At 52.0% G+C, this 27,822-nt stretch overlaps 1 protein-coding gene across 2 annotated transcripts; it reads right to left on the bottom strand.

Moving 5' to 3' along the window:
• Positions 1-2,039: 2,039 nt before the first annotated feature.
• Tbx4 (T-box transcription factor 4) lies at positions 2,040-27,822 on the bottom strand. 2 transcript variants are annotated; one of them, XM_042693406.1, is made up of 8 exons: positions 27,625-27,822; positions 26,816-26,910; positions 18,881-19,000; positions 16,601-16,748; positions 5,898-6,050; positions 4,949-5,037; positions 4,618-4,853; positions 2,040-2,659 (listed from the first exon to the last, which is right to left on the bottom strand). In XM_042693406.1, the coding sequence occupies exons 1-8, from the start codon at positions 27,820-27,822 to the stop codon at positions 2,040-2,042; spliced, it is 1,659 nt and encodes a 552-aa protein (XP_042549340.1). The 2 variants fall into 2 exon arrangements, with proteins under 2 accessions (XP_042549340.1, XP_042549336.1); XM_042693402.1 differs by having other exon boundaries at positions 2,040-2,656.

Below are 27,822 nucleotides of genomic sequence, written 5' to 3'. Positions count from 1 at the left end.
ACAGGTAAGCTCAGCTCCTCATTCTGTAGGAGAAAGCCCAGCCAGTACCCTCTGAGGGCCCTGGAAATGGGAGAAGGTTGACCACTTATCCAGCAGGGAACTTCAGTGTTTAATGGAGATGGTGAGTAGAGTTGAGGTGGAGGTGACGGGCAAGAGGAAGGGCATGTCAACAAGGGAGGCATCTGCTAGGGGTGAACCTAGACTGGGTTTTATCTCTCCCCCCCCCTCTTTACATCTTGTAGTCAATCCACCTTTGGGGATCTGGCAAAGGAGTGAGCAGGAGGAGGGCTTTGCCAAGCTTTGCTTCATCCATTGCTCAAGTGAATATGGCTGATGAACTCATATCCGGCAACTCCAAGAAGCTAGCTTGCTCTTTGGTTCCTTTTCTGAAGCCGCTGAATGAATCCCACCAAAAATTCTCTCCTTCTGAGACTACTTCCCCCAGATTACTGAGGTTTACTGCTAAAAGGTAACAGAGCTTTTTACTGCTCCCACCCCGCCCTTGCCCTTCTGGGGTCTTTGTGGGTCCTGGAATCTTGGCCCATAATCTGGGGAATAGCATGGTATGAGAGGTACTCTTGAATCTACTTCACTTGGAGCTGAGAGGCACTAAGGGCCCTACAGGGGGAGGAAGGAGGCTAAAGGGGAGGCAGACACCACAGCTGGGCCACAAAACAACAAGCCAGTAAAAAAGAACATCCACACGCTTCACAGTTGTAAGATGGCTTTATGTTCCGATATGTAAAGTAAAATGTCCATGCTATATAACAAGACACTTCACATTCCACATCACCTGTTAGCTAATGTGTTTTCTAATAGAGCTTTATTTGTAGTGTGTGTTTATATAATATAATATATATATACGTTTTATCTAAACCATTCTTAGTTTTTAACATCAAACAGGTAATAAAAATTTAAATAGATGTCTTTCCAAATACTCCCTCCAGCGTTCATTTTTATTAAGTTTATTCATTTGTTTAAAAAAAAAAGCAAAGCTGAATTTGACATGTGGCTCGCATTTGTGAGATATATATATTTATATATTTATATATTTATTTATATAATATATAAATAGCTAGTCGGCATGCAAAGAAGTCTTGTGATTTCCCAAATCTGATTTAGTTTCACACCAACCACTCCAATGGTCTGATGACATTCAATGCTAGCGAACAGGGCTGAGGACTGAACTCACCCCACTTGAGAAGAATTGTCTGTGCTCACTGGCTGAACTTTCTGGAAGAAATGAAAATTTTCTCAATTATCTATTTCCTATCACCTTTCTTTCTCTCCCAAGGTTTATATTTTCTGGGAACAGAATAGGCCCCGGAGATGCCTGCCATCAGCTCTGGTCTCCAGGGGACACTGCCAGGTGAGGTGCATTTAAATCTCAGCCTGACAGGCTGAGTTTTATACATAAGAGAGAATGGTATGCTGGGGACCCAGAGGGAAGGGCTTTTTACTGTATGACAAAACCTGAATGATGACATGGCACCAGACCCTTTCTAAAAGTTGACCCTCTGCCCTCCAGGCCTCTAACCGAGGCCCCCTCTAGTCTCACAGAATCTCCAGATGCCAAAGGAGGGGGCTCCTGCTCCCCATAAGATATGCAGCTCCTCTTACAAGGGGAAAGCTAAGGAATACTTAAGATGTGCACAGAGACCCTGGACCCCAATTTAAGATAATCTTTCCCTGTGGCAGAGACCTTACCTGGCCCCTGAGGAACTCACACGAACCCTGACTCCTCTCCCATCCACCAGGATGGCAAGAAGTATCAGGTAACAATGGACCCAACTTGTACAGCCAAAATCACTTCTTAAGACAGTTGGGAGGTGTTTCTGTTTTTTGTGGGGTTTTGTGTTCCTTGTCATGGTCTCAGTGGTGTGTCAGAAGACACTCTCCAAATAAATGCACGCATGCAGAAGCACACAGGCGTACACACACCCTCTGAAATACCTTCCTGTGTTCCTTGGTAGTGCTGGCCATTACAGGGGTCAATACTGAATTGACAAGGTCCTGGGGCTGTCTAGGAGACTGGCCAGTCATCCGTCAGTCCAGTTCTCCACGGTCCCCATTCCCGAGTGGTACGGTAAGGTAGATTCCCGGGTCAAGGAGAAGCTTTGGGAGTAGAGGAACTCATTGGGGGCATTCAGGTGTGGGGAGGGGGGCTTCCTCTCACACACTGCCGGGAGGCCCCGCTCCCTTGGGAAGGAGGCCGCGGGCCCCCGCTCACGGACCTGAGATTGTGAGAGCTGGTTGTAGACACTGAAGTGAGCGTTTCCTGGTGGCTGGGAGCTCTGGGCAGAGATGGTGGGCAGCCGAGGCATCATGGTGGTGGCGGTGAAGTGTGCGGGGAAGGGCTGGTAAGGCACAGTGTCCATGGCCTGCACGCTGTAGCTGGTGTACGGTGACACCGAGGTCCACATGTTACAGCTCAGCGGGGGTGGGGGCAAGTCGTCCACCCCAGACACCCCTGCGATCTCAGGCCCTGATCCTGAGTACATACAGGCTTCTCTCGGGGTCACCTCACTGCAATAGGAGGGGCTCAGCATCTGTTGATCGTAGGGAGGGGGGGAACGGAAGTAGTGATCATCCCCCACCGACGAGGAAGCTTCCAGATACGGCCGCTTGCAAGGTAAGTCCAAGTGGCGGGCGCTGTCTGCTGGGAAACAAAGAAATATGCAGCCAGCTTCAGAAGGCATCATTTCCACCACCTGCCCAGGGCAGGCCCCCCCCCCCCCCACACTGGATGCCAGGACAGCCCAGCCTGTGGCTCAGCCCCTGCTTTTGCCAGGGATTGCTATGGCACTACCAGACCCCTTTTAATTAGCTACAGCTAAGTAAAAGTAGATTATTATGGCCTGTACCCCACAGGCCCTGGGGGACACCACAGCACTGGGCCTGGAGAGATGCACTAAGCCAGGAAGCACACAGCTTTCATCCCGGGCCAGCCTGACTCTTAGGATGCTTAGAGGCCCTGATGTGCACTGGCACTCCCAGGCTGGGTCAGCCCTGGCTCAGGAGAGAGGTGGCAAATGCCAGTCCTAACCAGTCCCAGGGACCACATCTGTCTGAAGTGCTTCTACCCAGATTCTCAGCTCCCAAGGAGGAGTAAGCCAAAGCTACTCAAAGGTAAGTGGCTGGTGTGTCTGCACACACACCATTACTGAGGCTTGAAGTCAAAGCTTGCTCTCTACCACTTGAGCCACAATTCCACTTCTACCTTTTTTTTTTTTTTTAATGGTTAATTGGAGGTAAGAGTCTCATGGACTTTCTTGCTGGGGCTGGCTTTGAACCATGATCCACAGATCTCAACTTCCTGAGTAGCTTGGATTACAGGTGTGAGCCACCTGGCTTGCTGCTGTTTTTAGAAGAGACCATGAGCCCTGCTGCGCTCCTAGAAGTGGCAGCTATGCTGACACGCCGTTGTCTACCTTAAGGAGTGGTAAGATGCTCTGTGGAAAGGTGACATTCAATAGCACAAACTAAGCCTGAGCTTCCAACATCTTCAACTGAGAGGCTTTAACCATGCAGAGTGACATGTCCTCCCCTGGGTCCCAGGGATGGGCCAAGTCTGAGGGCTGGGGGAGCGGTCCACTCGAGGAATTTATGAACACTTCTCTGTGGCTGATCTTGGCTTCTTCCCTTGTGTTTTCTCCAGGGATTCACTTGCAGGGCTGTGGGCCCACAGAAGACAGGGCCTACTTTGAAGCCTCCACTCTCCTCACCCTTTGGGCCCCCTCAGCAGGCAGCTTCCCTGCCCAGGAGGAACACGCTCCTCCCCCGCCACCCCTCCTCTCCAGAGTCCTTTTTCCCTGCACTAACCACGTGGATTTGGCAGGTGGCCCACTCGCTCCAGTCAGGAAGGAACAAGGGCCAGATAGTAAATAGTTTAGGCTTTGTGGGCTGTCCAGCGTACGTCACAATTACTCTACTCTACCACTGCCCCGTGAAGGGGCCCTGAATGTAAACATGTGGGTGTGGATGTGCTCTCTAAACTGTAAGTGATACTAAAATTTGAATTTTATGTAGTGTTTAAATATCAGGAAATAATCTCTTGACTCTTTTCAACTATTTAAAAATGAAAAAAAAAAATAAAATAATACTGGCAGCAAGCTGGATTTGGCCTGAGGGCCACAGTTGGCTTGTTCCTGCGTTCTAAATGGGACTTGTACTTGGGGATACTTAGAACTCTGCCAGCCTAGTCCCCAGAACAGGGCCGAGAGGACAGTCTGGATACTGAAAGTCTCCAAACTTATTCGCAAGAGAATCCCAGTGGCCTGCTAAGTCCACTTGTGCGGGGGTGAAGGAGGGGTAAAACACTAATCACCATGACTCTGTCCATGGAGAAGCGGAGGCCCGGCTCGCCTTTGCAAGCACTGCGCCTGTCTTCCTGGCCCCCATTCTGCCTCGGTCCCTGTGCAGATCCTGCTGGGCTGAGAGCCATACCCAGGACTTTTAAGTCCTCCCTGTTCCGGTAAGTGACAGCCCCAGTCTAAAACTATGTAAAAGCGAGAACCAGAATTCTTGCACGGAAAAGGCCTGCCTGTGCGCCCAAGCCCTCAGGCTGTGCCCATGCGTAGTGAGGAGATGCCCCCCCCCGACCCCCACCAGTAGTACCTCGTCTCTTCAGGCAGTGGTAGAAGAGGCTGGAGTCCCGCTGTGAGGGGAAGGTGTTGAGGGGCAGGTCCTGAGGCTCGGCGGGGGCAAATTGCATGTGGGCCCCATTTTCGTACTGGTAATGCTGCAGGGCCTGGTGGGCGCCGTGCAGGGGGCTGACATCAGGCTTGGCTGCGAGCTGGCTGGACACCAGCCTCTGCCTCATGATGCTTTTGGAAATCACAGGATACTCTTTGCTGAAGGGACGGGAAGGGAGAGAGGCGAGGAGAGAGTGAAGATGCTTTGAGGGCCCCTCAACTGCCCACCTCACCCACGGCCGGGGCAACCCCACCTCTGCAGCCGGGCCACGCGGAGGTCACTGTCGTCGCTGCCTCGGAATCCCTTGGCAAAAGGGTTGTTCTCAATTTTCAGCTGTGTGATCTGTCAGGAAAGGACACACCGCAGAGAGGCTGGGAGGAGAGAGGATGGACTCCCGGCCCTTCCTCCTCCAGCCCAGGCCTGTTGAGAACTCAGGTCTGGGGAAGCTGTGCCCCAGTTCTAAGCCAGCCGAGAGGCCTGGTGAGTCAGTCCTCTCCGCTTCGCCATTCACCTCTGGCTTGTTCCTGGCTCTGCTCCCCCCGACTCTTCCTCCTGCACCTCCTGTCTGCTGCCTCCATCGCTTTTCCCCGGCACAGACTCCTGCATGGGTCACCCCTGTCCCAGGCAGCTGCAACCTCAGATGTGAGAAACTATTCTAAATTTTAAACTACTGCCCCCTGGGTCTTGTCTAACGGCCCCTGGCCAGTCCTAGTGCCAAGAAGAACCCTGGAAAGGCCTTTCTCTCCCCCTCTAGCAGCAGGCCCAGAATCCTACCTTTGGATGCACCAGGAAGAGGAAGATTAGAGAAGAAAAGTTGCCTAACAGCCCAACCCCAAGGCAGACTCCATGCTGCTCAGTTTTTCAATTGCTGGCCACGGGCTCTCTCTACTTATTACTTTGTGCATGGACCTCGTGTGTGTGTGTGTGTGTGTGTGTGTGTGTGTGTGTGTGTGTGTGTGTGTGTGTGTGTGTGTGTGTGTGTGTGTGTGTGTGTGTGTGTGTGTGTGTGTGTGTGTGTGTGTGTGTGTGTGTTCCCACCCACTCTGCATGCAGGTTTCTGTGTGTGTGTGTGTTGTGTGTGTGTTCCCACCCATTCTGCATGCAGGTTTCTGAGGTCCCACACTGGCCTGCCTCAGACCTGCAGCTCACAAGGGCAGGAGTGTCACTGCTGGGGGGTAGGGGGAGGAAAGGGGGTGTTGTACCTTGTGATTCTGGTAGGAGGTCACAGAGATGAAGGAAGTCTCTGGGAACACGTGCGTGCAGAAAGCTGTGTTTTTGGAGCCAAAAGCATTGTTCTCATCAGCCTTAACGATGTGCAGCCTTGGCTGGTACTTGTGCATGGAGTTGAGAATGATCTGGAAGAGAATAGTCCCACACTGAGCCCTGTGTGTCCACACTGCTGCTCCTGACCTTGGCGAGCTGAGCCAGAGCTGGCTGTCATCCTCCTAAAAGCCCAGGGCCTGCCTCACCAGCCTGAACCCTGGAGAGATGGCTGAAGCTTCCAGGACCCAGACTCCTGGGTCCTCTGTTCCCCCAGATCTACTTGGGCTTCTCTCTGCCCCAGCACAAGGGCCTGCCCGGGACTGCCCTGGTGTGACAGGCTATTTTTCCTCAGGAAAAATCCTTTACAGTTTAAAGAGCTCCCGTGAGCTCAGCGCTCTTCAGTCAGGGTAGTGGGGGATTCTGATGGCCTCAAGGAAGTCATTCAACTTCTCTGAGCCTCATTGATAAATGTACACAATAGATCATAGTATCCCCTGGGTGTCCCACTAGATTCCCACACACATACCCCATGCCCCTTGCCTGAGACCTGCCCTTTCTAGAAATGCTGCCAGTGCTCAGCCCTCTCCTCTCCTAATGATCAGCACCCAAGGCGGTTCCAGAGCCCAGGGCTGGCAGGGCGGGAGCTGGGGAAATGTCAGCATTCACAGCCGAGGCTGGAGTCAGGCTGCCTGCTGCGTCCAGTGTGAGGAGCTCCCCCGACCCACAGCTCCATGTACCAAGGTAGAAGACAGCCACAGGTCAACAACATCAGGGAAGGCCAAGGCCCTAACCCTCAAGGACCAAGAGCTGGAGGTGCCTGAGTCACGCCAGCAGGACAAAGCATAGAGCCTGAAAGGTGCAGCACAAGGCCCTGGTGGCCACACAGTAGTCCCGCCCCAAACCTGCTTCACGTAGCCGTGCCCCACGGTAGCTGTACATCATGTGCCATTAAGATGTATTTTTTATGGTTGACATTTGCCAGATGCCCTTCCCACTGCAGGCAGAACCAGGAATTTGGGGCGTTTTATCAGCACGGCTGCATCTGTTAACCCTTTGGTTTCTGGCCCAGTGAGACCAGCCTTCAGGTCGCGTTCCTCTCTGAGCCCTTTCCTTGAATTGGCCCTGCTGGCTCCCACCCTTCAGGGCTCCCAGGGGCCTGGAGGAGCAGAGTGAACAACTTTTAACTCTTGGATGACCAGGATGGTAAGAGAAAAGAGCCAGGCTCTTCTGTGAGGAGCCTCGTGGAAGTATGGGGGAACCAGCCAGCTGAGGAACGGGTGGGCCATGGGCTCTGGCCGTCCCTAAGCCCCTCAGTTTGGCCAGGTCACTGTCGCCAGCGGAAGCCAGCCTTTCTATTTTCTGCAGTCCATCCTCCCTCTCCTCCCTTCCCCCGCCCCCCCCCCCCGCCCCAAATTACAAACCTCTGGATCCTTTTGGGGGCAAGTACAGGGTTTCCCAAATCAAGTCCTATACCTGGGGACCCAGAGTAAAACAGGGACACAGTGCTAACCAGTGAGCCTTGACACTCCTTTCCCTAGAATGTCCCCTTTAAAAGAGGGGCTGTGTCTTGTGAGCCTCCTTCTAGTCCCTGTAAATTACTCTGTCACCTGCTCCATGCACTAAGCTGCTGGAGCCCCAGAAGGACCTAAGTTCCCAGAAGTCCTGAGCTCCTCTCCTGGGAGTTGGCCTTAATGTCTTCCTGAATGCCCAGATCCTAGCCTCCTGCTCTGAATTTTTCCCTCCCTGAGTTCTTTCCCTATCTAAGTCCATCTTCAGAAGACCTGACCCTTCAGGAAAGCCTTTCCAGGCCCTCCGCGGCTCTGAACTCCCAGCTCTGAAACCTCCTCCCAATGTACTATGTGCCTAGCTGGCCCCTTAGTGAAATAATAAATCTCTCCAGCATTGGGGTGGCGGGTACCCCAGCACTGCGAAAAGTCAAACTCCCCCAGCAAAGGGACTTCTCCCCAAATATAGGACCAGCCTCGGGTCACTAATGGCTCTCCTAGGATTTGGCAGCAGAAGAAAAGATGACATTGTGCTGACAGATTCCCACACAGAGGCCAGAGGCCCAGTGCCAGATCCTTAGGACAGATGATGACAGCAACCCTGCTCCTATGACAGCTAGCCAGTCGCACGCTGTCACGGTCCAGTCACAGCCCTAGGCACCGGCATCAACCCCCTTTCTCCTCAGTGTCACCACCTGGTGATTCTGTCTGCAAAGCAGAAGCTATACCTTGGTCCTGTCTCGGGCTGGGCTGCTACTGCAACCTCCTCCCCATCTCCACCTACTTCATCTTCATAACCACCCGCTGTGCCTCCAGTCAAGAAACTCTCCCAGAAATGTACGCATTATCCTGCCCATGTAATTGTAACCCCTCTGTACAGTACGTTCACAAATAAAATTAAATTAAATTTAAAAAAAGAAACTCTCCTGTTTAGAATCTTATGCGGGCACCCAGGAAAATGACACACTGCCTGGAAGCAAGCACCCTCCCTGTCCTCTCGTCCTATTCCCGTAACCACAGCCCTCCTTGAGCCACACGTGGCTCACTCAGGGCCTCTTATTCAGAAGGGCCTCGGATGGCTCCCTTTTGTCCTTGAAATAAAGGCCTAACACTTCAGCCTCTGAGACACTGGCCCTAGTGACTAAGGGTGGAGAGACTGCCAAAAACATCTTCTAGGGAAGGAGCCAGACCGGCTGGCAGAGACATCAGAAACTGCTGGACCTGTAGCAACAGGTAGGAGCCACTAGGGGGTGCAGTGTCAGCTATAAAGCACTCCAGAAGCTGCTGTATCTCTACTCATCACCAAGTCCTGAGCAAACTCTTCCCCTCCAAGCCAATGAGGTTCTCATCTGTAAAATGGGAGCCTTTGACCACGTGGGTCCAAACACCCCTTCCACCTTTGATTGTCTGGAATCTGCACGGGGTCTAGAAGAAAGCCCCTACCCACTGAACCCAGGCAGATACAAACTTGAACCTCAGTCTCATGAGTCTCAGAGAATGCGGAGCCAACGAGGTGACTCACATACCTGGCTTTGCTCGGAAGTTCCTCAGGCACCACATCCAACTACTTTGCCAGAGTATCTAATTTATATTGGTTGCAAAGGAGATTGGGCCAAATGGGCCAGCCACGTCAACAACCCCGCTACATGACAGGTCCCGTCATCATTGTTCTACAGAAATGGGATTCATTATATTCTGGCTACAGTTCAGAAGCCTGTTCTGTTTTAACAACTGCATCAGCGTCAAACATCCCTCTCCTCCAGAGTGCGCCACAGCGTGCTCAGCCACGGGGGGACCACGGTCCTCTCCTCAGGCGCCCACGACATCAGGGCATGGAGAGGTAGAATGTAGAGATCACTCTAATCCGACCCCCACATGTTACAGATGAGAAATAGGAAGCCTAGAGTGGAAACGTGACTTGCCCAAGGACACACAGCTGGTTGGAGACAGTCCTAAGCAGATTCCAGATGGCGTCTGAGAGAGCACATGCTGCTTTCCACAGCTTCAAGACTAAGGATAAAGTGTCAAGCAAGCCCCGTGAGGGACATGGGGCCCCCAAGGCCCTATGCCCACCATAGAACACAACGTGTCCGGCTGCCAGCCTTATGACAGTATGGCTAACTGGTCCATTTGCCATATATTAAAACCAGATTCCATTTTTAGTGGTATTGGGGTTTGAATTTGGGTCCTTGAGCTTGCTAGGCAGGCACTCTTCCTGCTGGGTCCCTGGTGCAGTATAAGCCTGTACGTGCCACAACTTCCTGCTCCTCATTTAGAAGGGATCTCATGAAGTTTCCTACCTAGGCTGCTGGGATCACAGACAGGGTGCCATCAGCACCCCAGTCATAACTTTATTTTCTAAGACTACTTCTCTGTCATCCTTTAACCTCCTTCCCTAGCTTTGTGAAGAGGCTAGGACATACAAGACTGTAGCTTGCAAAGAAAAAGAAAGAAAGGGAAAGGAAGACACCAGAGGGAAGGAGGAAGGGAGGGCGCAACTGAGACCAAGAGATGTGACTGACTGGTCCATGAAATATCCACATTAGACCAGAGCCAGGTTACTCAGGAGGCCTTGGCCAGATAGGCCTTAGACTTTACTCCCAGGGCAGAAACCCTGAGATCCTCCATGAGGCTCAAAACGTTGTTTTCCTCTCACAGAAGCAGCACTGACAGTCATGGCTCACAGGCTAGATGTATTATTCATTACCATAATTAATCCTTACAAAGTAGCCATCATTCTATTCTCGTGAGCACCAGAGAGGAGAAGGCATTCGCCAAACATCAGACAGTGGGTCTGAGGCAGAGCGAGAATGGGCACTAAGCTGGGTGCCAACAGCTCACACTTATAATCCTAGCTACTCAGGAGGCTGAAATCTGAGGATCATGGTTCAAAGCCAGCCCAGGCAGGAAAGTCCAAGAGACTCTTATCTCCAGTTAGCAACAAAAAGCCAGAAGTGGAGCTTTAGCTCGAGTTGTAAGTGCTAGCTTTGAGCACAAAAGCTTCAAGACAGAGCCTAGGCCCTGAGTTCAAGCCACAGGATTGGCACAAAAAATAAAAATGGAGAATGGGTATTAAATTGCAAGCCTGCGCTCTTTACCTGCCTAATGAGGTGAGGGTAGGAAGGGGGGAGAGGTGTGAGGCGCTATAGCATCCAAAGCACCAGCAAGGGCTTGGCACACTATCGGGGCTCAGAAAATGTGGGTGAAAAAGGAAGATGAAAAGCTATGGGTCCCCACTGGCAAGTTAATAGCACAAACTTTGGGGGAAGGGGGGTGGACATCAACCTCTAGCAGAAGAAATGCCTCCTCTCCCTGAAGCACCCCTTCCCTAGGTTCATTATTCACATGCTGTCACCAGCACCCACTGTGTTGCTCTCCTAGTGCTCAGCATGGAGCAAGGGGAATAAACACTTTGAACTTCATGATCTAATCAGGAATCACACAGTCATCCAAAAATAAAAATAAGTGGGGAGAAGGTACAGCGGGAGAAAGTCGGAACCTCTCCTGAGAACACCCAGGATGGCACACTAATGAATTCAAAGAGGACTTCCTCAAAGAGACGCAAAGTAAATTGATAGTTTAAAAGAATTCCAATAAAAAGGCAACTATGTTTCTTTTGTGGCATTACAAGCTGTTTCATACAGTTTATATGAAAAAATACATATGACTAGCCAAGAAAACACTGAAAGAAAAAGTAGCATTGTGGGGACAAGCTTCACCAAACACTAAACCATCACAATGTCTCAACAGTTCCAGTGCTGGCATATGAACAGACACAGATTCACCCAGGCATTAAGCATGCAGGAAAAACCCTTGGCTCCCCATCCAGAGAGCAAAGAAGACTCTTCAGTTACTTGTGTTGGGACAATTGCTAGTTCTCTAAGGGACAGACAGACAAAATTATGTAGGCACTTCATATCAAATGCTAGGATAGTTTCCTTAAGGATCAATATTTAAAGGTAAAAATTAAAATTCACAAACTACTAGATGTTAAGCATGGTAGTGCACACTTGTAATCCTAACAGAAGACTGAGGCAGAGGACCATTTCAAGGGAAGCTTGGGCTACATGAGTAGTGACACTCTTACTCATATACATATATATATATATATATGTATATATATATATATATTACATATTGAAGATACATTTTTTTTGTTGGTGGTGGTGGAGCTTAAACTCTGGGCCTAGATGCTGTCCCTCAGCTCTTCAGCTCAAGGCTAGCACTCTACCACTTGAGCCACAGTGCCACTTCCAATTTTCTGGTGGTTAATTAGAGATAAGAGTCTCATGGACTTTCCTGCCCAGACTGGCTTTGAACCATGATCCTGAGATCCCAGCCTCCTGAGAAGCTAGGATTACAGGCATGAGCCACCAATGCCCGGCTTGAAAATATATTTTTGAGACATAAATTTTCTCCTAGTATATGTATATGTATATACACACACACATCTATTAGAAGGAAGTTCTCATGTATGTATGTGTGTATATAAACCACACAACAAAGCTGTATGCAGCTATAGCAAAGGAAGGAAGGAATACTGAGAATGGAATGATCTCAACAATATATCATTTACAAAAGGCATTTCTAGGGCTGGGAAGGTGGCTCAGTGGTAGAGCGCTTGCCTTGCATGCATGAAACCCTGGGTTCGATTCCTCAGCACCACATAAACAGAAAAAGCCGCAAGTGGCACTGTGGCTCAAGTGGTAGAGCACTAGCCTTGAGCTGAAGAGCTGAGGGACAGCGCCCAGGCCCAGAGTTCAGGCCAGGCCCCTCGACCAACCAAAAAAAAAAAAAGCATTTCTACAGTATGGGGCCTTTTGTATATAAAAGAGGGACTTGAGATTGTATATTTAGTTTATATGTGCTAATGCTGAAAGAACTGGTTTCTGGGGGGAGGAGGGGTGCAAGAAACTGGATGGATAGGGAGTGAGAAGTTGGAGGTGTGACGCTGAAGACATTTTGATGTATGGGGCTGTGTGGGAAGCCCTGTGGAAGTAGTGCATTCAGGAGATGGAGGAGTTGTACCAGCAAGGGTTAAGTCAGCCTCGCTGCACAGCCAGCCCTGCCTCCCCAGCTTGGCTCACATGCAGGCATGGATCTCCCTCCCTCCAGATGAACAGAAAAATAAGCCCCACATGCCAGCTGCCTCTTACTCAGAACACGGCCCTACCTAGCCACACTGCAGCCTCCCTGGGCTCCCTGGTTAGAATGTTAGAAGGGGGGCGAGGGGGAAGATCAGCTTCTCTCTCCACCACTTGGTCATGTGCTCAGGACCTTGCAGGGTGTGAGGAGGTGGGCGGGGGTGGTAAGTAAGGACACAGCTTTTTTTTTTTTTCTGATCGTGGGGCCTGAACTCTGGGCCTGGGCGCTGTCCCTCAGCTCTTCAGCTCAAGGCTAGCACTCTACCACTTGAGCCACAGCGCCACTTCCGGTTTTTTCTGCTTATGTGGTGCTAAGGAATCGAACCCAGGGCCTCATGCATGCAAGGCAAGCGCTCTACCTCTAAGCCACCTTCCCAGCCCAGGACACGGCTTTTGTAGGCATCAGAGGTGGGGCTGAAGGCATGCCATGGGAGGCTGCGCCATCTTGCCCTTGCTCCCATGATCCTCTCTGCCTTTTCTGCCTGCCCCACCTCTGGCTGTAAGCTTACTTCCAACACCCAGTGGTCATACTCTGACCCTGTCTTTCATGATTCTGACTAGAAATATCCCTGTGGGTCTTGGCTGCAAAAGCCATGTTTTTCTAGTCAGAACTCAGCCTTGTCCTTTGGGAACATGGCTAGATGGTCTGAGAGGTCCCCATTCCAGAGATCCACCTATTAGCTACCACTAAAGCCCTCACCTGGACCCTGGGTCATCAAAAGAAAAGCAGCAGGCTGAGGATAGAGCACTTGCTTACTGAGCATGCATAACAAGCTGGGTTTGATTCTGAGCCTGAGAGAGGAAGGAGGCAGGGAGGGAGACATTTGTGGAGGGAGGAAGTCAGTCTTGAGAGACAAGGAAACTAGTAAAACATGGACCATCCCAAAATGGTTACACTTCCCCCCACCCTCCATAACCACAACTCTTTAAGCTTTTATGTACTGGTAAATACAGGGCCTGTCAGCCATCCCCAAATTGAGGAAACGGGGTGAGTTGAACTTGAAGCTTTCTAACCTAAGACACTGAGTCCACTTGGTAGACCCCAAGATAACACTACAACCACTCAAACTGCTTCCCAATTTCACCACGCTCGTGACACAGAGCCCAGCCCCCTTCCCAAGACAGGTCCTAGCCGCACAGGTGAGCATTGTAGGAGAAGATTGCATGGGTGGTAACTGTTAAAGCCCCTGGGACAGTGTGAGGATCCCAGGGCGGGGAATGGCTGGAGGAAGCCCCTTGAAGCCTAGACGCTTTTGGGGGAAATACGGAGGTGAGTAGTGCAGAAGGAAGGACGTGTTTGGGGCAAGTTCATGGTACAAGATGATTTTCCCATGCTCCTGGATCTAGAAGCCAAGAAAGATGACTTCTTTGCCATCCTATGGGAGTTCACCGTCCCTCTGGCAACCCTGATTTGGCCAGGAAGCTGGCATTCTCTCCGTCACCTTTGCGTGGCCAGAGCTTCTCCAACTTCAAATAGCTGAAAACAAGGCAGCCACGGCCCTGGGTCCAGAAAGACAGATGACAGGGCTGAAAGGGAGTGGGCCTGCGAAGCAGGAGGGGATCCAAGGGCCTGCTTCCTCCCTCCCAGATCCTGAGACAACCCCTCCAGCCCCCAAGATCTACCACACAGCTGTGTGTTATCCATGCTGTGACAGCATGACAGATATGCTCTCCTCCCCATCCCTCAAGGGGAACTCCCCCCCCCCCAATACCAAGGCACACAGGACCAACACAGCCAGGGTGCCTCACAGCCTAACAAGCCCCACTGGCTCAGACTTAAGGCTGTAAGCTGAGTTGTCAATGAACACCTTGGAGAACTAGGTTCAGCGATCCAAAATATAAGGCAGGTTGGGAAAACCTCCTGGGTTGTGAAGGCCAGAGCACTTGCATGCTCACACGCATTCTGTCTCTGCCTGCCTCTCTCTCCTAGAGAATGTCTAACTTTTCAACCCTAGACTCCCTCCCCCTTCCATTTTCTGCATCAGCTGGAGAAGTAAAAGCATGCTCAGAAGCACCCCTGCAGCTAGTCTACCTGAAATCCAATCTAGAGCCTTATTGCTTGGGTACTTCTCACACCCACAGGCAACTCCTGACAAGTTCTAGACTCACTGTAGGGTCTGCCTCCTGGAGTCTGCACAGAGATTACCTGTGTCCAGGTTCCTTACTCCATCACGGGGGTCCACTCTATCTTTTGAGACTGATAACATACTCCAGCCAAGCACAAGAGACAAAGTGGGACCAAGACCAAGGTGTTGGCCAGAAAGACCAGGTGGCTTCTCTCCTCTTAGCTGAGAGGCTTAGCTTTGGGTTGCCATCTACCTGCTGAGCATAGAAACCCCATATAGAGGGGCTGGGAATGTGGCTTAGTGGCAGAGTGCTTGCCTAGCATGCATGAAGCCCTGGGTTCGATTCCTCAGCATGACACGCACAGAAGAATCCAAAAGTGGCACTGTGGCACAAGTGGTAGAGTGCTGGCCTTGAGTAAAAGAAGCTTAGGGACAGGGCCCAGGCCCTTAGTTCAAGCCCCAGGTCTGGCAAAAAGAGAGGGGGGGGGGGGGGAAGGAGGGAGGAAAGGAAAGGAGGAAGGAAGGAAAACAAATCCCATATAGTGACTTGAAAAGCAGGTAAGTCAAGATAGCCGGGCGCTGGTGGCTCACGCCTGTAATCCTAGCTACTCAGGAGGCTGAGATCTGAGGATCGCGGTTCAAAGCCAGCCCGGGCAGGAAAGACCGTGAGACTCCTATCTCCAATAAACCACTAGAAAACCGAAGTGGCGCTGTAGCTCAAGTGGTAGAGCGCTCGGCTTGAGCTGAAGAGCTGAGGGACAGCGCCCAAGCCCAGAGTTCTGCCCCACGACCGACAAAAAAAAAAAAAAAAAGAAAAGCAGGTAAGTCAAGAGTTAATTAGTAAGCATTTCCTTAGCTGTTCATTTATACATCACTGATGGAGAACTGAATAGATCCTAAGAAACAAACTAGGAACTGCATAACAGCTAACGAGAAATGAAGCATTGTGAGCATTTTTCCATGAAGAACTATTGTTGACAGGATCCTCATTTGCACGCAGCTCCCTAGAAGCTGAAGGAAGGCAGTAGAGGGACATACCTGTCCCACCACATTCCGCCATCCACACCCTGCGCGTTATGTGTGGAGCACCATGAACGCATCCAGAACCTCTACCGTCCTGCACCCTGCAGTGCCTCTGCCCCATGCTTCCACAGTAACCATGGCAGTCCTCAGAGGCAGGGCCTGAGCCCTGGCAGATGGTACCAGCTGCCAGGCTTCTGTTCGCTCCACACTTGAGCTAAATATTTCCACATAAAATGCTCCTTGTTGTGGGCCTGCCAGCACCAGACGGGGAAAGAATGAGCATCCACCAGGCTGGATGGGCGGCGGCGGCAGCAATGACATCCCTGGGGCCTCAGAATCCCATGATCGCCAGATCCCAGCCAGAAGCACACCCAGGCGCCAAATGGAGGTCTTCTCTTCCAGAGACCAGGAAGATAGAACATACCAAAAAGGGGCTTCAGAGTCTTGGGTGATGCTCCAGCAAGCTCAGAGTTTGGAAAAGTGAAGCTGAGAGATTTGGCCCATCATCAACAACAACATCAACATCATCAACATCATCATCATCATCATCATCATCATCATCATCATCACTCTCTGCAAGATGCTTTCTGTGTATCATTCCAGTTAAACCTCACTACCATGAACAACATACTTAGGCTCATTTCCACTGTCTCCACAGGAAACCAAGGCTCTAAAAGTCTCACTGAGACACTTGCTCACAGTCATTAGCCAGAAAGTGGGATGTGAGGTATACAGCTGTCTATGGGAACAGAGGCCTGTGCTCCCTCCGTAAAGAACCCCCCCCACACACACACACACAAGTGCCAAGGCCCAGGTCACATTCTGAGGGGATTCTCCCCACCCTTGCCCCGCCACGCCAGTCCCCAGGACTTGCCTCCCAAGGCCCCGCAGACCCCATTCTTACATGGCCAAAGGGATCCAGGTGGTTGTTTGTCAGCTTCAGCTTCTGGAAAGAGACCAACTGCCGCATCCAGTGGGCCCCTGTGGCAGGAGAATCAGGGTGGACGTAGAGCCTTCCTGGCATGGCCGGCTCAGCCTTTCCTGCCACCATCCTACCAATAAAGCAAATGGAGGGAGGAGTTGAGTGCACTGGGGTCCTGCTCCCCTCTGAGAGCCAACCCCAGTGCCAAGAGGAAAACACTCTGCTGTTCCCATCACACCGCTGTATGGGTCAGGAAAGGAGGCAGGGCAGAGCGGGGGGCTGGGGAGCAGACAGCAGTTCTAAACCGCTTCACTCCAGGAGGAAGTGGCAGATGATGCCAAGCGTGACTTAGATCTGAAGGACTGAGGCTCATCACATAGATTGCATGGCACTTCTGTATGTGTAGTATATTTATAATTCTTACTTTTTCTTGGCAGTACTGGGGATCAAACCCAGAGCCTCATATATGCTAAATACTATTAAGCTATACTCCAGACACTATACATTTATACATATATTTTATTTTTTTATTTTTACTTATTTTGGATTGGTCCTGAGGCTTGATCTCTGGACCTGGATGCTGTCCCTAAGCTCTTATGCTCAAAGCTAGCACTCTACCACTTGAGACACAGCTCTACTTCTGGCTTTTTTTTTTGGATTGGAGAAAAGAGTTTCACAAACTTTCCTGGGCTGGCTTTGAACCCCAATCCTCAGATCTCAAGTTTCCTTAGTAGCTAGGATTATAGGCATGAGCCACTGGTGATGGGCTCTATACTTGTAATTTTAAAATGTTATAAAATTGTACTATTGGAGGGAACTTATCAAAGAACCTAAACAACTTTTAAATTGTTTGCCCCCCCCCAATAAAAAGGTATGAAATGAATTGGCAGCTGGCCCCTTTGTTAGAGTCAGCTCTGAGTTCTAATCTAATGTGCAGAGAGAATAGAAACATAGCTAGTACCTTGCCACCAAATCTGTCCCCATTTCTGTCCCCATGGAGCCCAGGACCTTAGCTTGCTTGCTTATTTAAGTTTATTTATTTATTTTTGTCAGTCATGGGGCTTGAACTCTGTGCCTGGGTGCTGTCCCTCAGCTCTTCAGCTCAAAGCTTGCACTCTACCACTTTGAGCCACAGCACCACTTCTGGTTTTCTGGTGGTTAATTGGAGATAAGAGTCTGTCAGACTTACCTGCCCGGGCTGGCTTTAAACTGTGATCCTCAGATCTCAGCCTCCTGAGTAGCTAGGATTACAGGCGTGAGCCACGGGCACCCAGCTAGCCTGCTTTCAAGCAGACATGGCTTTGAACTCCAGGGGTGGACAAGATCCTATAGAGTTGGCCTCCTGAAAAGCAGCCCATCCCTCACTTACCTGGCCCCCAAGTTGGTTTGGCCAATTTGCCAATCATCTCCCCAGGCCCTTGCCAAAAAGTCTACCACCTACCCCCAGGCAGCAGCCTCACTCCATGTGAATGTGGAAGTTCAACCTGAGAGGGGAACACTGCAGGCAGCAGACATGAGGGGAAAACCAGAAGGCAGTCACCACAGGCTAGACAACAATCCAAACCATTAAAGTCCCCAGAGAGGGGCTGGGAAGGTGGCTCAGTGGTAGAGTGCTTGACTTGCATGCCTGAAGCCCTGGGTTCAATTCCTCAGCACCACATAAGCAAAAAGAAAAAAGCCAGGGGCTGGAACGGTGGCTCAGTGGTAGAGCGCTTGCCTTGCATGCCTGAGGCTCTGGGTTCGATTCCTCAGCACCACATAAGTAAAAAGAAAAAAGCCAGAAGTGGCGCTGTGGCTCCAGTGGTAGAGCGCTAGTCTTGAGCTGAAGAGCTGAGGGACAGTGCCCAGGCCCAGAGTTCAGGCCCCACGACCGGACCCCCAAAAAAAATTCCCCAGAGAAAACAGCCCACACCCTCCTTCTTAGTGAGACACCAACAGAGTCTAAATCCACCACCAGGTGTTCCTGTTTACAACCCTCCAACATACAGTCATCAAAGCCTGATTGTCCACCACTTGGGGAGAGTGAAGACCTATGAAATCCAACAAACACTGAGTGCCAGAGCTTGTTTTCAGTCCCAACCCACCTGCTTCAGGTGGACAGACTATGGTCAGTTCTCAGCCCCTATAGTCTTAGGTGAAGGCAGCAGACCTTAGTGAAGAGCTGGCAATCACTCAGGCTGATTAGGAACTCCCTTTATGGCCTTAGGGAGCACCAGGTGTTTTCTTTGGGGGGTGGGGAGGGAATTGAGGGAAGGCTCTTACCATTTGTTGTCACAAAACTTATAGCGATGGTCATCTGCAGGGACGATGTCAATAAGCAGGATATACTTGGTCTTGGGGTTCATGCCTGTGACTTTAACCTTGTAGCTGGGGAACATCCTCCTGAGGGAGCCCAGGGGTTGGGGGTGGGCAGAGCACCAGGAGAAATAGCACAGAGTTAGTGAGGGGGCAGACCAGAGCCCTTTTAGCAAGAGGTAGCTGTGGTTTGCACAGCCTGCTTCTCCCTCTGCCCTCGCTGTCATTCTGAGCCCCTATCACCCATCAGGCTTGTCCAGGAAAGCAGTTTACACCTTGTCCCAAATTCCTGTCTCCTAAGATTGGCTGTGAGCCACTGAAACATAAGAGACCCTGGTCAGGATTGTGAGAGAGTTTTCAGTTCTTGCCTCAATTCCTCTTCCGTCCTTGGCTACCATACACAGCATATGATGTGCCAGCCCCTGCCAGCTGCTCCCAGAAGCCACAAGATGCTACCTTGTGGTCATGTTCAGATGGAAACCTTCAGACTTTTAACCAACTCACAGACAACCAGAAGAATGCTGCTGAAAACCTTGCTAGGTTTGGATTCTTCAAGCAAGCTTCATATGGGGGAATGCCTCCCTTGGGCTGAGCACCCTAACTGGAAATCCAAGTCAGTCCAGGAGCCCCACAGACAACAATGTAAAGGATTCTGAAACCACCCTGCTGTGGTCCACAGTCTAGCCCCACCTCTGACCAGCTTGAGGCCTTGGGCAACTTGCTCGGGTCTCTGCCTTGGTTTCCCTTGCTCCAAAGTGAGGAAAATACCATTAGCTCTCAGAGATTGCTAGAAGGGTTAAATAAGATTTATGACCATTGCCACAGCCCCTGCTGAGTTCCACTCTCACAAGTCAGTGCTACCGCCTACTTTGATGCAAATCATTCACCACCACCAAGAACAACAACAACAACAAAAAACACCTTTTTGGAATCCCACCCTGAAACTATCCAAGACCTCAAGGCTTGAAAACCTTCTAGAAAAAGGCATTCCCCCCTCAGCAACTAGGGACACCCATGCAGCCATGTGTTTAAGCATGCCTAGCTCTCTCCCCTGCTCACCAAGTCCCAACACTGGACTTGACCAGTGGAGGAGAGACAGAATTTACAGTCCTCCTCAGCCTCCAACCACCTCTGACTCAAACCTGACTGAAGCCACCAGAAAAACCATAACCAGCCCTCTGAGCTGGTCTACTGGTCAGCCAGTCCACTCCAAGAAAGCTATCCGCTCTCCGCCAAGACACCACCTCAGACAGATCTGAGTTCCTCCTTTTGTGGATAGGGAATACCAGCTTACCTGGATATAGGAAGGGCTTCTAGAAAGAATCAAGGCCTCCAGAAGCTGGCAGACCCTACAGCAAACCCCCTCCAGGACCCTGAGGCGGAAGGTGAGCTCACTGCAGAGGGGAAGTAGGGTGGTGTAGGCCTGGGCTCCCAGGCGCATGTGCGTATGCGTGCGCACGTGGTGCCAATGCGCATGTGTGCATGTGTGCGTGCCTGGAGGGCGGGGGAGTTCTAACTGCAAGTCTAGGGACTTATAAACTGTGTGGAAGAATTTGTCTCAGATGTCAATTGAAAGCATTTTCAAATGTCTCCCCACCCCCTCTCTATGGGGGAAGTGAGAAGGCTCAGGAGCCCAGTCCTGCCTGCCTCCTCCAGCTCACCAGCCCCTGCCGGGCTGGGGGCACAGCTGGAGCCCGCACCACCCTCTTTCCTGGCCCTGCTGTTCTCCTGGGGGACCTAAAGCCGAAGCTGGGAGAGCAACAGCTGCCTTCCCCCTCCCTGGGGGAAGGCCAGGAATCCTGTCCCCTCCAGGCCACCATTTTGTAGCTACTACAGAAACAGCCACAAAATGGGGAGGCCCTGGCTGAGCTGGAGCTGGCACGGGGGGGGGGGGGGGGGTGCACTTTGTCTCGTTGTCCTATCGTCCATCACTCCAGGTAGAGCAGCAGAGGGCAGGCTGGAGTCCACAAAGGCAGGGTGGGGGTCAGGATGAAATGCTGGCCACGACTTCACCTATCTGCCCAAGTGAGGTGCTGAGGGATTTTTGTCCTTGCGCTCCTCTTCCATTCACTTCAGAAGCCCCAAAGGCCGGGCAGAAGTTAAGTGCTTCCTAGAAGGCTTCTCAGGGGCCTGTGCTCTGCATACATAGCTGGTGTCTTGTCATTTGGCCCCTCCTCGAACCCCAGGCTGGACCAGATCCCTCCCAAGAACAGGTGTGCAAGAAAAAGAGAGTGCGTGCAACCTCTGCCCCCAGGCAGGGCACCCAGGGAATCCGGTCTGGGTGAGAAGTTCAGGGGCTCTCTACTAAAGGTTGAACTGGCTGGGGGGGGGGGCAGCGCTCCCCTCCCCCTCCCCCCCTGATCATGGAGACAAATGGCCCGATGGGACTGCAGCAGTCCAGTTGGGGGAAATCCAGCCTGGGTGGCTGCAGGAGGCTCACACGGAGGAAAGACAGGCCTCTCCCTACCCTCTGAGAACCCCAAGCGCTCAGGTTGGAGCCCCAAGAGTTACTCATCAGGTCAGGCGGCCACAGAGGCCTGGGGAGGTGAAAGGGGCGACTTCCTGGGGGGCTCTGCTGGCAAACCACAGGTCCTCACTAACGCAGCAGAGGAAACGCTGGCGTGAGCGGTGTGTTCCGTCTCTAACTGAAGTCGGGAAACGTACCTGAGACCCCACCACCCTATGGGGGAAAGCAACGCCTCCGCGGGCTGGGGAGGGAGGGAGGAGCAAGAAGGGAGGAGGCCCCGACGGCGCCGTCCGTGCGTGCAGGCTGAGCGGACTCCGGCAGCGGAACCCCCGGCTCCCAGCGGGCTCGGCGGGCGCCCCAGGCCCCTGCTCCCCTCCAGTCCCCGGGCCTCCGCCCTTCCGCAGCGCCCCCACACCCTTGGCGGCGTCCCACGCGCCGGCTGGCCGCGCCACGCGCCCCCCCGCGCGCGGTCCGGGCTCCCCCGCGCCGCCGCAGACGCAGGGAGCGCGGAAACGGCTCCGGCCGGGGACGACACGAGCGGCCGCTCCGCCGCCCGCCGGGCACCCGCGGAAAGCCCTGCGGCCCCCCGGATCCAGGGGGAGCCACTTGGGAAGATTGCGGGCCCCGGGGGGCCCGTGTCGCCTTCTGAGTACTCAGAAGTGGGTTTAGCAGGAACTGCGGAGACGAGCCTCTTCCAGTGGCCGTGCGTGTCCGAGGCTGGCTCGGCCCAAGCAAGGAATCGGGGCGTTTTGATTTGGGCCACAAATCTGTAAATGCGAACTCGGTGCCGAGAGGAGACGCGCGGTGATGGCTGGGCGCTGGGCGCCCCAGAATTATCCAATTCAGGGCGCTGACTTTTACACCACCCCCAACCCTGGAGGGCTCCGAGAGGACTAGAATAGCGACCCCAGGGGTCTGCTTAGATTTCTTTTGTTTTGTTTTGTTTCTGCCCGGGGAAGCCCCAAATCCCAATCCCACGGTAGCCCCAATCGGGAGAGGACGCTCCAGAAACGACTACACACGTGCATTCCCTTACAAGCAGGTGGTAGAAAAAGCACTCTCCGGAGGTCCCACCAACCCTAAGGGGTGGGAAGTCTGGAGCCTTTGGGGGCGCAGTGGTGAGTGGAGGGCGCACCGGAGGGAAACAAGGAGACTGACGCTATTCTCTTCCTTTAGAAATGGACCCGTGCTTACACCATGTGTTCATGGAAGGCTATGGAGTTGTAAAACTAAGATTTGTGTGCTGTTCTGCAGAAATATTCAACTTCAATAAAACCTACATGGAAAAGTGTACATGCTAACACACACACACACACACACACACACACACACACACGGGCATGCTTTGGAGCGCAGAGTCTGAAGAGAAACAAAATGCGCTACAGGGAAAAGTCTGGGGTCCACCGGAAACCCCACCCATCTTTCCAATTCTAATGTCTTTGAGCCCAATAAGGTTAGGTTAGCGTAGGGCTGCGGGTGCTGCTCATACTAAGCCCAAACCCGTTGTAGCCAAATGATTTCTGAGAGCAGTAGCTCTCAATAGATTCCCACTTCACACACACACACACACACACACACACGGGGGGGGGGTCTAATCCACCCAAAGCATTTTAAGAAATATTTTCCCTAAGGGGAGGGGCAGGGGAGGGTGTGTGGAATGGATGTTGTTTGGGAAGGTCAATTGCTTCCCTCTTTCTTTTTTTAAAGGCACTTCCTTCTGATAGACTTTTGCTTTCAGAAAATACTTTGAGAAGAGATCAAAGCACTCTCTCCCCAACCCACTTTCCCAGTGTCTTCAACCCTTACTTCTCTTATCATCCACGCCACTGGGCTCTGACGCTCTGTATACAGAGCAAGGGCAATTGGCTTTGAAGCCCCGGATTAAGCCGGGCCAAATCCTTGCCTCAGAATAACAAACAATACAGGTTCAACAGGAGTTCTCATCGGTAGTTCATTTTTCAAACGCAAATTCACTGTCACTAACACAAGCAACATTGAACTCAACAGGCTCTGAAGGCTGATAGCGGAGATTTATCTGGTGGCAAAACCATGACCTAGGAGTAGGGCAGTCAGACAGTTAGGAAATTTTCCTTTGGGGAGGTTTATATTTAAATTTTTGTGGAGCTCACTTTTATCTGTGTTTGGGAGAAAATGCAGTTTCTCACACAGATCAAGCTTGGCAGGGATATGAGGAGAGAGTTCTGCTTGCTGCAGTCACCAGTATGAGGGCCCTGGGTGCAGAGGACTTAGAAGACAAGAGGCTGGCTGGGGAGGATTTGACCCTCATTTTATACCTAATATCCGGGGCTCCAGTGCATTCAGGAATGGATTAACCAGATGGAATCAGTCATTCAAAGACTATCTAATGAGAGAGACTCTTCTCTCTTTTACCTCCAGATTTTCAGTGACCCAGTGGTCTAAGACAGGAGGCTTGTGACTGAAGAACTCAAATTGGCCTGAGACTATTTATTATGACTGGCTCCTCTTCTCCAGAGTCCCCCTTTCCCTCAACCAGACAGCAGTTTTCATGTTCCTAACTAGTCAGCATCCTTAGGGCCAGATCACAAACCCATTCTAAAGAGAGCCCTGAGATATTAAAAAAAAAAAAAAAACAATCAAAGGGATCTCTCCAAGTTAGGGTCTTGTTCTGGGAGGAGGGTGCACTGGCTACTTGGTTATGTAGACCAGGTAATTGCTTCACATGCCTTCTCTGGGGTTTGTTTTCTGTTCTGTCAGACTCCTAGCTCTTTTATAGTCTATGAATCAATGATCCAAAACGCAGAAGAAAGGTCCAAGCCATTAGCTGAGAAAGGAGACCATACCAGGAAGGTTCTGGTAGAGACACAGAGTTTAGGGGAACTAGGAGAGGCACTGGACAGTGTTGAAGAGCCACACACAGGCTTGTACAAAGCAAAGGGCAAAGGGGGGCTGCATCCAGTAGCTGCCCTGGCTTTCTTTGCCCTGGCAAAGAAAGTGGCATCTAACTTGGGAAGAGGTAGTTTAGTGATAGCAGCTGGGAGGAGGACCTGGATCCCCAGCAATAAGGAGAAAGGGAAGAGGGAAGGAGGGAAGGGATGGGGGAGAAAAATGGGAGGAAGACAGGAAAGAAAGAGAAAGAAGGGAGTGGACAGCTTTGCAGTGGAAGCAGTGTCTATAAGAACTATAAGCAGTATCTATAAGAACTATGAAGCAAGCCAGGCAACTCATGTCTGTAATCCCAGCTACTCAAGAGGCTGAGATCTGAAGGTCTGATTCAAAGTCAGCCTGCTCAAGGAAGTCTGTGAGATTCTTATCGCCAATGAACAGTCAAAAAGCTGGAAGTCCGGTGGTAGAATGCCAGCCTTGAGCAGAAAAAAAAAGAAGGTACAGCACCCAAGTCTCGAGTTTAAGATTCAATGATGTTGTCACGAACAAACAAAACTAGGGCATGACGATGGGTAGTGACTCTCCGAAGGACTGGACTAGATGTCCTCCTTCCAAAGAAATGAAAGGCTATTCACCACTGCCATTTAAGAATTATCATTCCCAGAGACTCATCTCTAAGACTCCATTAAGAGCAGACACAAACATCAGCTTAAAACGGATTGCCTCTCCTGTGGGGTACTGAGCGCAAATAAGGAAGAGGACCATGCAGGTGCAGGGAACCCACCAAGGAGAGCCACAAATGCCTTTTGTTTAAAATAGCAGAAGGCAGGTATGCCCAGAGAACACGCTGGCCATGTATTTTCAAGAGACAAGGTTGTTTCTACTGCCTATACATGGAATTTCTGGATTGCTCTTTCTTTCCTTTCCTCTGTCCCAGCAGGCACAAGAAATAAATCCGCCTCTTCACACCTGTAGACCACCTGCCATTTTACCCAGCACCACTCATCTGTTCCCCTGGTTTGAGTCTCAAAGTAACTGGGAAGGGAAAGGGCATCAGGTAAATCTGCATGCAGTTACCATTCAGCTGACAGCATAGCTACAGGGGGTTAGTGACTTGGCCAACTGCACCCCGCTTGGGAGAGGCAGAGCTGGTGTCATCTGTCCCCCTCATCTGTCCCCAATGGTGGTTGCATAAGACACTTTCCCACCAGTCTCGGTCCCCTGAATACAGAAACTCTGGCCCTGAAACCAGTCTTGCTCCTTCCTTGATAGAGGATCCTGGAGGGCCATGCCATCTCCCAAGTCAATGAGGGTGGCCAAGTATCCAGACCGCCACCCTCAGCAAAATAAGGGAAACTTTGCAAGGCAGGCCAGCGAGCAGCCGGGAAGGAGCACACCACCCCTACGCGACACACAGCAGACCACCAGCTTTGGTTTCTTTTGAAGCACATGGTGCTAAGTGCTTTATGGACAACTGTACAAAGCAGCGCCTTTTCTTTTACAGATGGAATGGGAAGGGAGTGGGAAGGGGGCAAAGACCCTTAAGTCCCCAGTCTGAGGGTTGTACAGATGGAAATAGCCTCGTTGGAACTGGAACAGTCCTCTCTCCCTGGCTTTTGATGGTTCACCACTTGATTTCTCCAAAAACCTCAGTTATGGGCGTATAGCCAGACAAAGGGACATTTTCTCAACCTGTCCCTAAGGACCAAAATCAAATATGGACATGTGGGGCGGGGGGAGTTATACATGTGCACATGTCCTGAACATGAACTTTACCGTGTCCCCAGCAATCTTCCAGGTGAGAACTGTGCTGGAGCTGTTCAGGCTGTACCCCCAGACACCCTCCTTAGGGTGCCTCTGTCATCCACCCTGTCCTGCATGCAGTCTGCATCTTTCTCCAGTCTGCATCTTCCTCCTCTCACCCTCTCCTCCCTGGTCTCTCCCACAGACACCAGTGCATTTTAAAGATGTTTCCACTTTATAAATCACCCCTCTCTGGCAGCAGCTGGGGAGAGCTGCCCCCCCTCCTTCCCCACCCCAGACAACAACACACACACACACACACACACACACACAGAGCGCCTTCAACACACCCAGCACGGCTTCCCATTGGCAGAGGTGGAGTCTGCTCTTAAGAGGGGAGACCTGGGTTTCTTGCTGTTACCCAAATTGAAAAATGTAGTTATACCTACTATCATCTGAGGGGCAACTCTAGGTCCCCAATCCCACCAATCCAGAAAACCGACCCCCTAGTCCTCAAAGAGAAGAGGGCTCTGCCAAAAGAGCTGGTGCTGCGCTGTGGGGCGTGGCCACCCTGGTTTGCATGTCATTTACATAGCGTTGCCCCTCCCCTCCAGCCTCCAGACCACTTTCCCTCCAGCCTCAGCGGCTGGGAGATGTGGTGGTGAGATTTGGAGCGGCTGATCCTGACTCTCCTTAGGCCCCCTCAGGCCAGGACCCCAAAGGACTGTTCGGCGCCCCTTGGAGATGACCCTCAGGTCCCACCTGGTCATCTTCAGCACCCCCAGCCACACACCCACACCCACACACGTAAATCTCCCAGCGCTGACCTGCCCGCCTTGGTGATGATCATCTCGGTGCCCGCCTCGTGGAATTTCTTCCAGAGCTCCTTCTCATGCAACCCCACCTTGATGTTCTCGATGGTCTGGGGAGAGGAGGAAGGGGGAACACATGTCTGCCCGGCCCACGGCTCCAAGGAAAGGAGAACACAGGCCGGAAGAAGACGGAGAAAAGGGTGCCATTCCAGGAGCCCACGTTTGGAGATCTCGTTTCACAAGATTCTCTTGAACCATTAGTGAATGTTTAAAAAAAAAAAAATGTCATCGGCGGCTCAACACTCCCTGCTTTGGGTCTGCACCCACAGACGAGCCCGCAGAGGAAACTCCAGTATCGCGGTGGGGGGGGGGGGAGAGGGGGACACACTCTTGCACGAACATGAATGCTTCACGTGGCTGGCACAAGCCTGTGGACAGACCCTCGGCCACCGGGACAGGCGCGCACGCGCGCGGGAGGGAGCGCACCCGCAGCCCGGGCGGGCGCAGACGCACACAGGCTCCATTTGGGGATCGTGGATGACCCCGCAGCCCCACAGCAACTCCACCAGCGTGCACCCCCCCCCCAGCCTTCGCCCTGCCCCCAGGCGTCTCCCTTCGCTCCCCAGCCCTAGACTTCCTCCCCGAAGGCTCGAAGCTGAGAACACGAAACACGCCCAGTGATAACAAACTCGGCTGATCATTCCAGACCCAGCCGGGCCTTCCTACCCGGGAGTTCTGTCTCGATCAGACCGAATGACCCGCCATACACACACAGCCGACAAACCCGCACCCGCTGTCTTCCCCGACGGCTGGCCCAGCCCTACCTGCTCGGCGGTGGTAGCGGTGGCGACGGCATCGGCGCCGGGGCCCGGGGGGCTGCCCAGCGCGGCTCCGCTGAGGCCGGGCGCGGCCAGCGCGGGCTCGGGGGCGTTGGCGTTGGTGGCCGCACTGGCCTCGCCGAGCGCTGGGCCCGGGGCCCGAAAGGCCTCCTCGCTCTCCGACAGACCCTTATCCTGAAGCAT

Source organism: Dipodomys spectabilis, unplaced genomic scaffold (assembly GCF_019054845.1).
Source record: "Dipodomys spectabilis isolate Male_0828 unplaced genomic scaffold, ASM1905484v1 ptg000004l, whole genome shotgun sequence".
Classification (NCBI taxonomy): domain Eukaryota; kingdom Metazoa; phylum Chordata; class Mammalia; order Rodentia; family Heteromyidae; genus Dipodomys; species Dipodomys spectabilis.
This window is presented reverse-complemented; position numbering and strand designations above follow the sequence as displayed.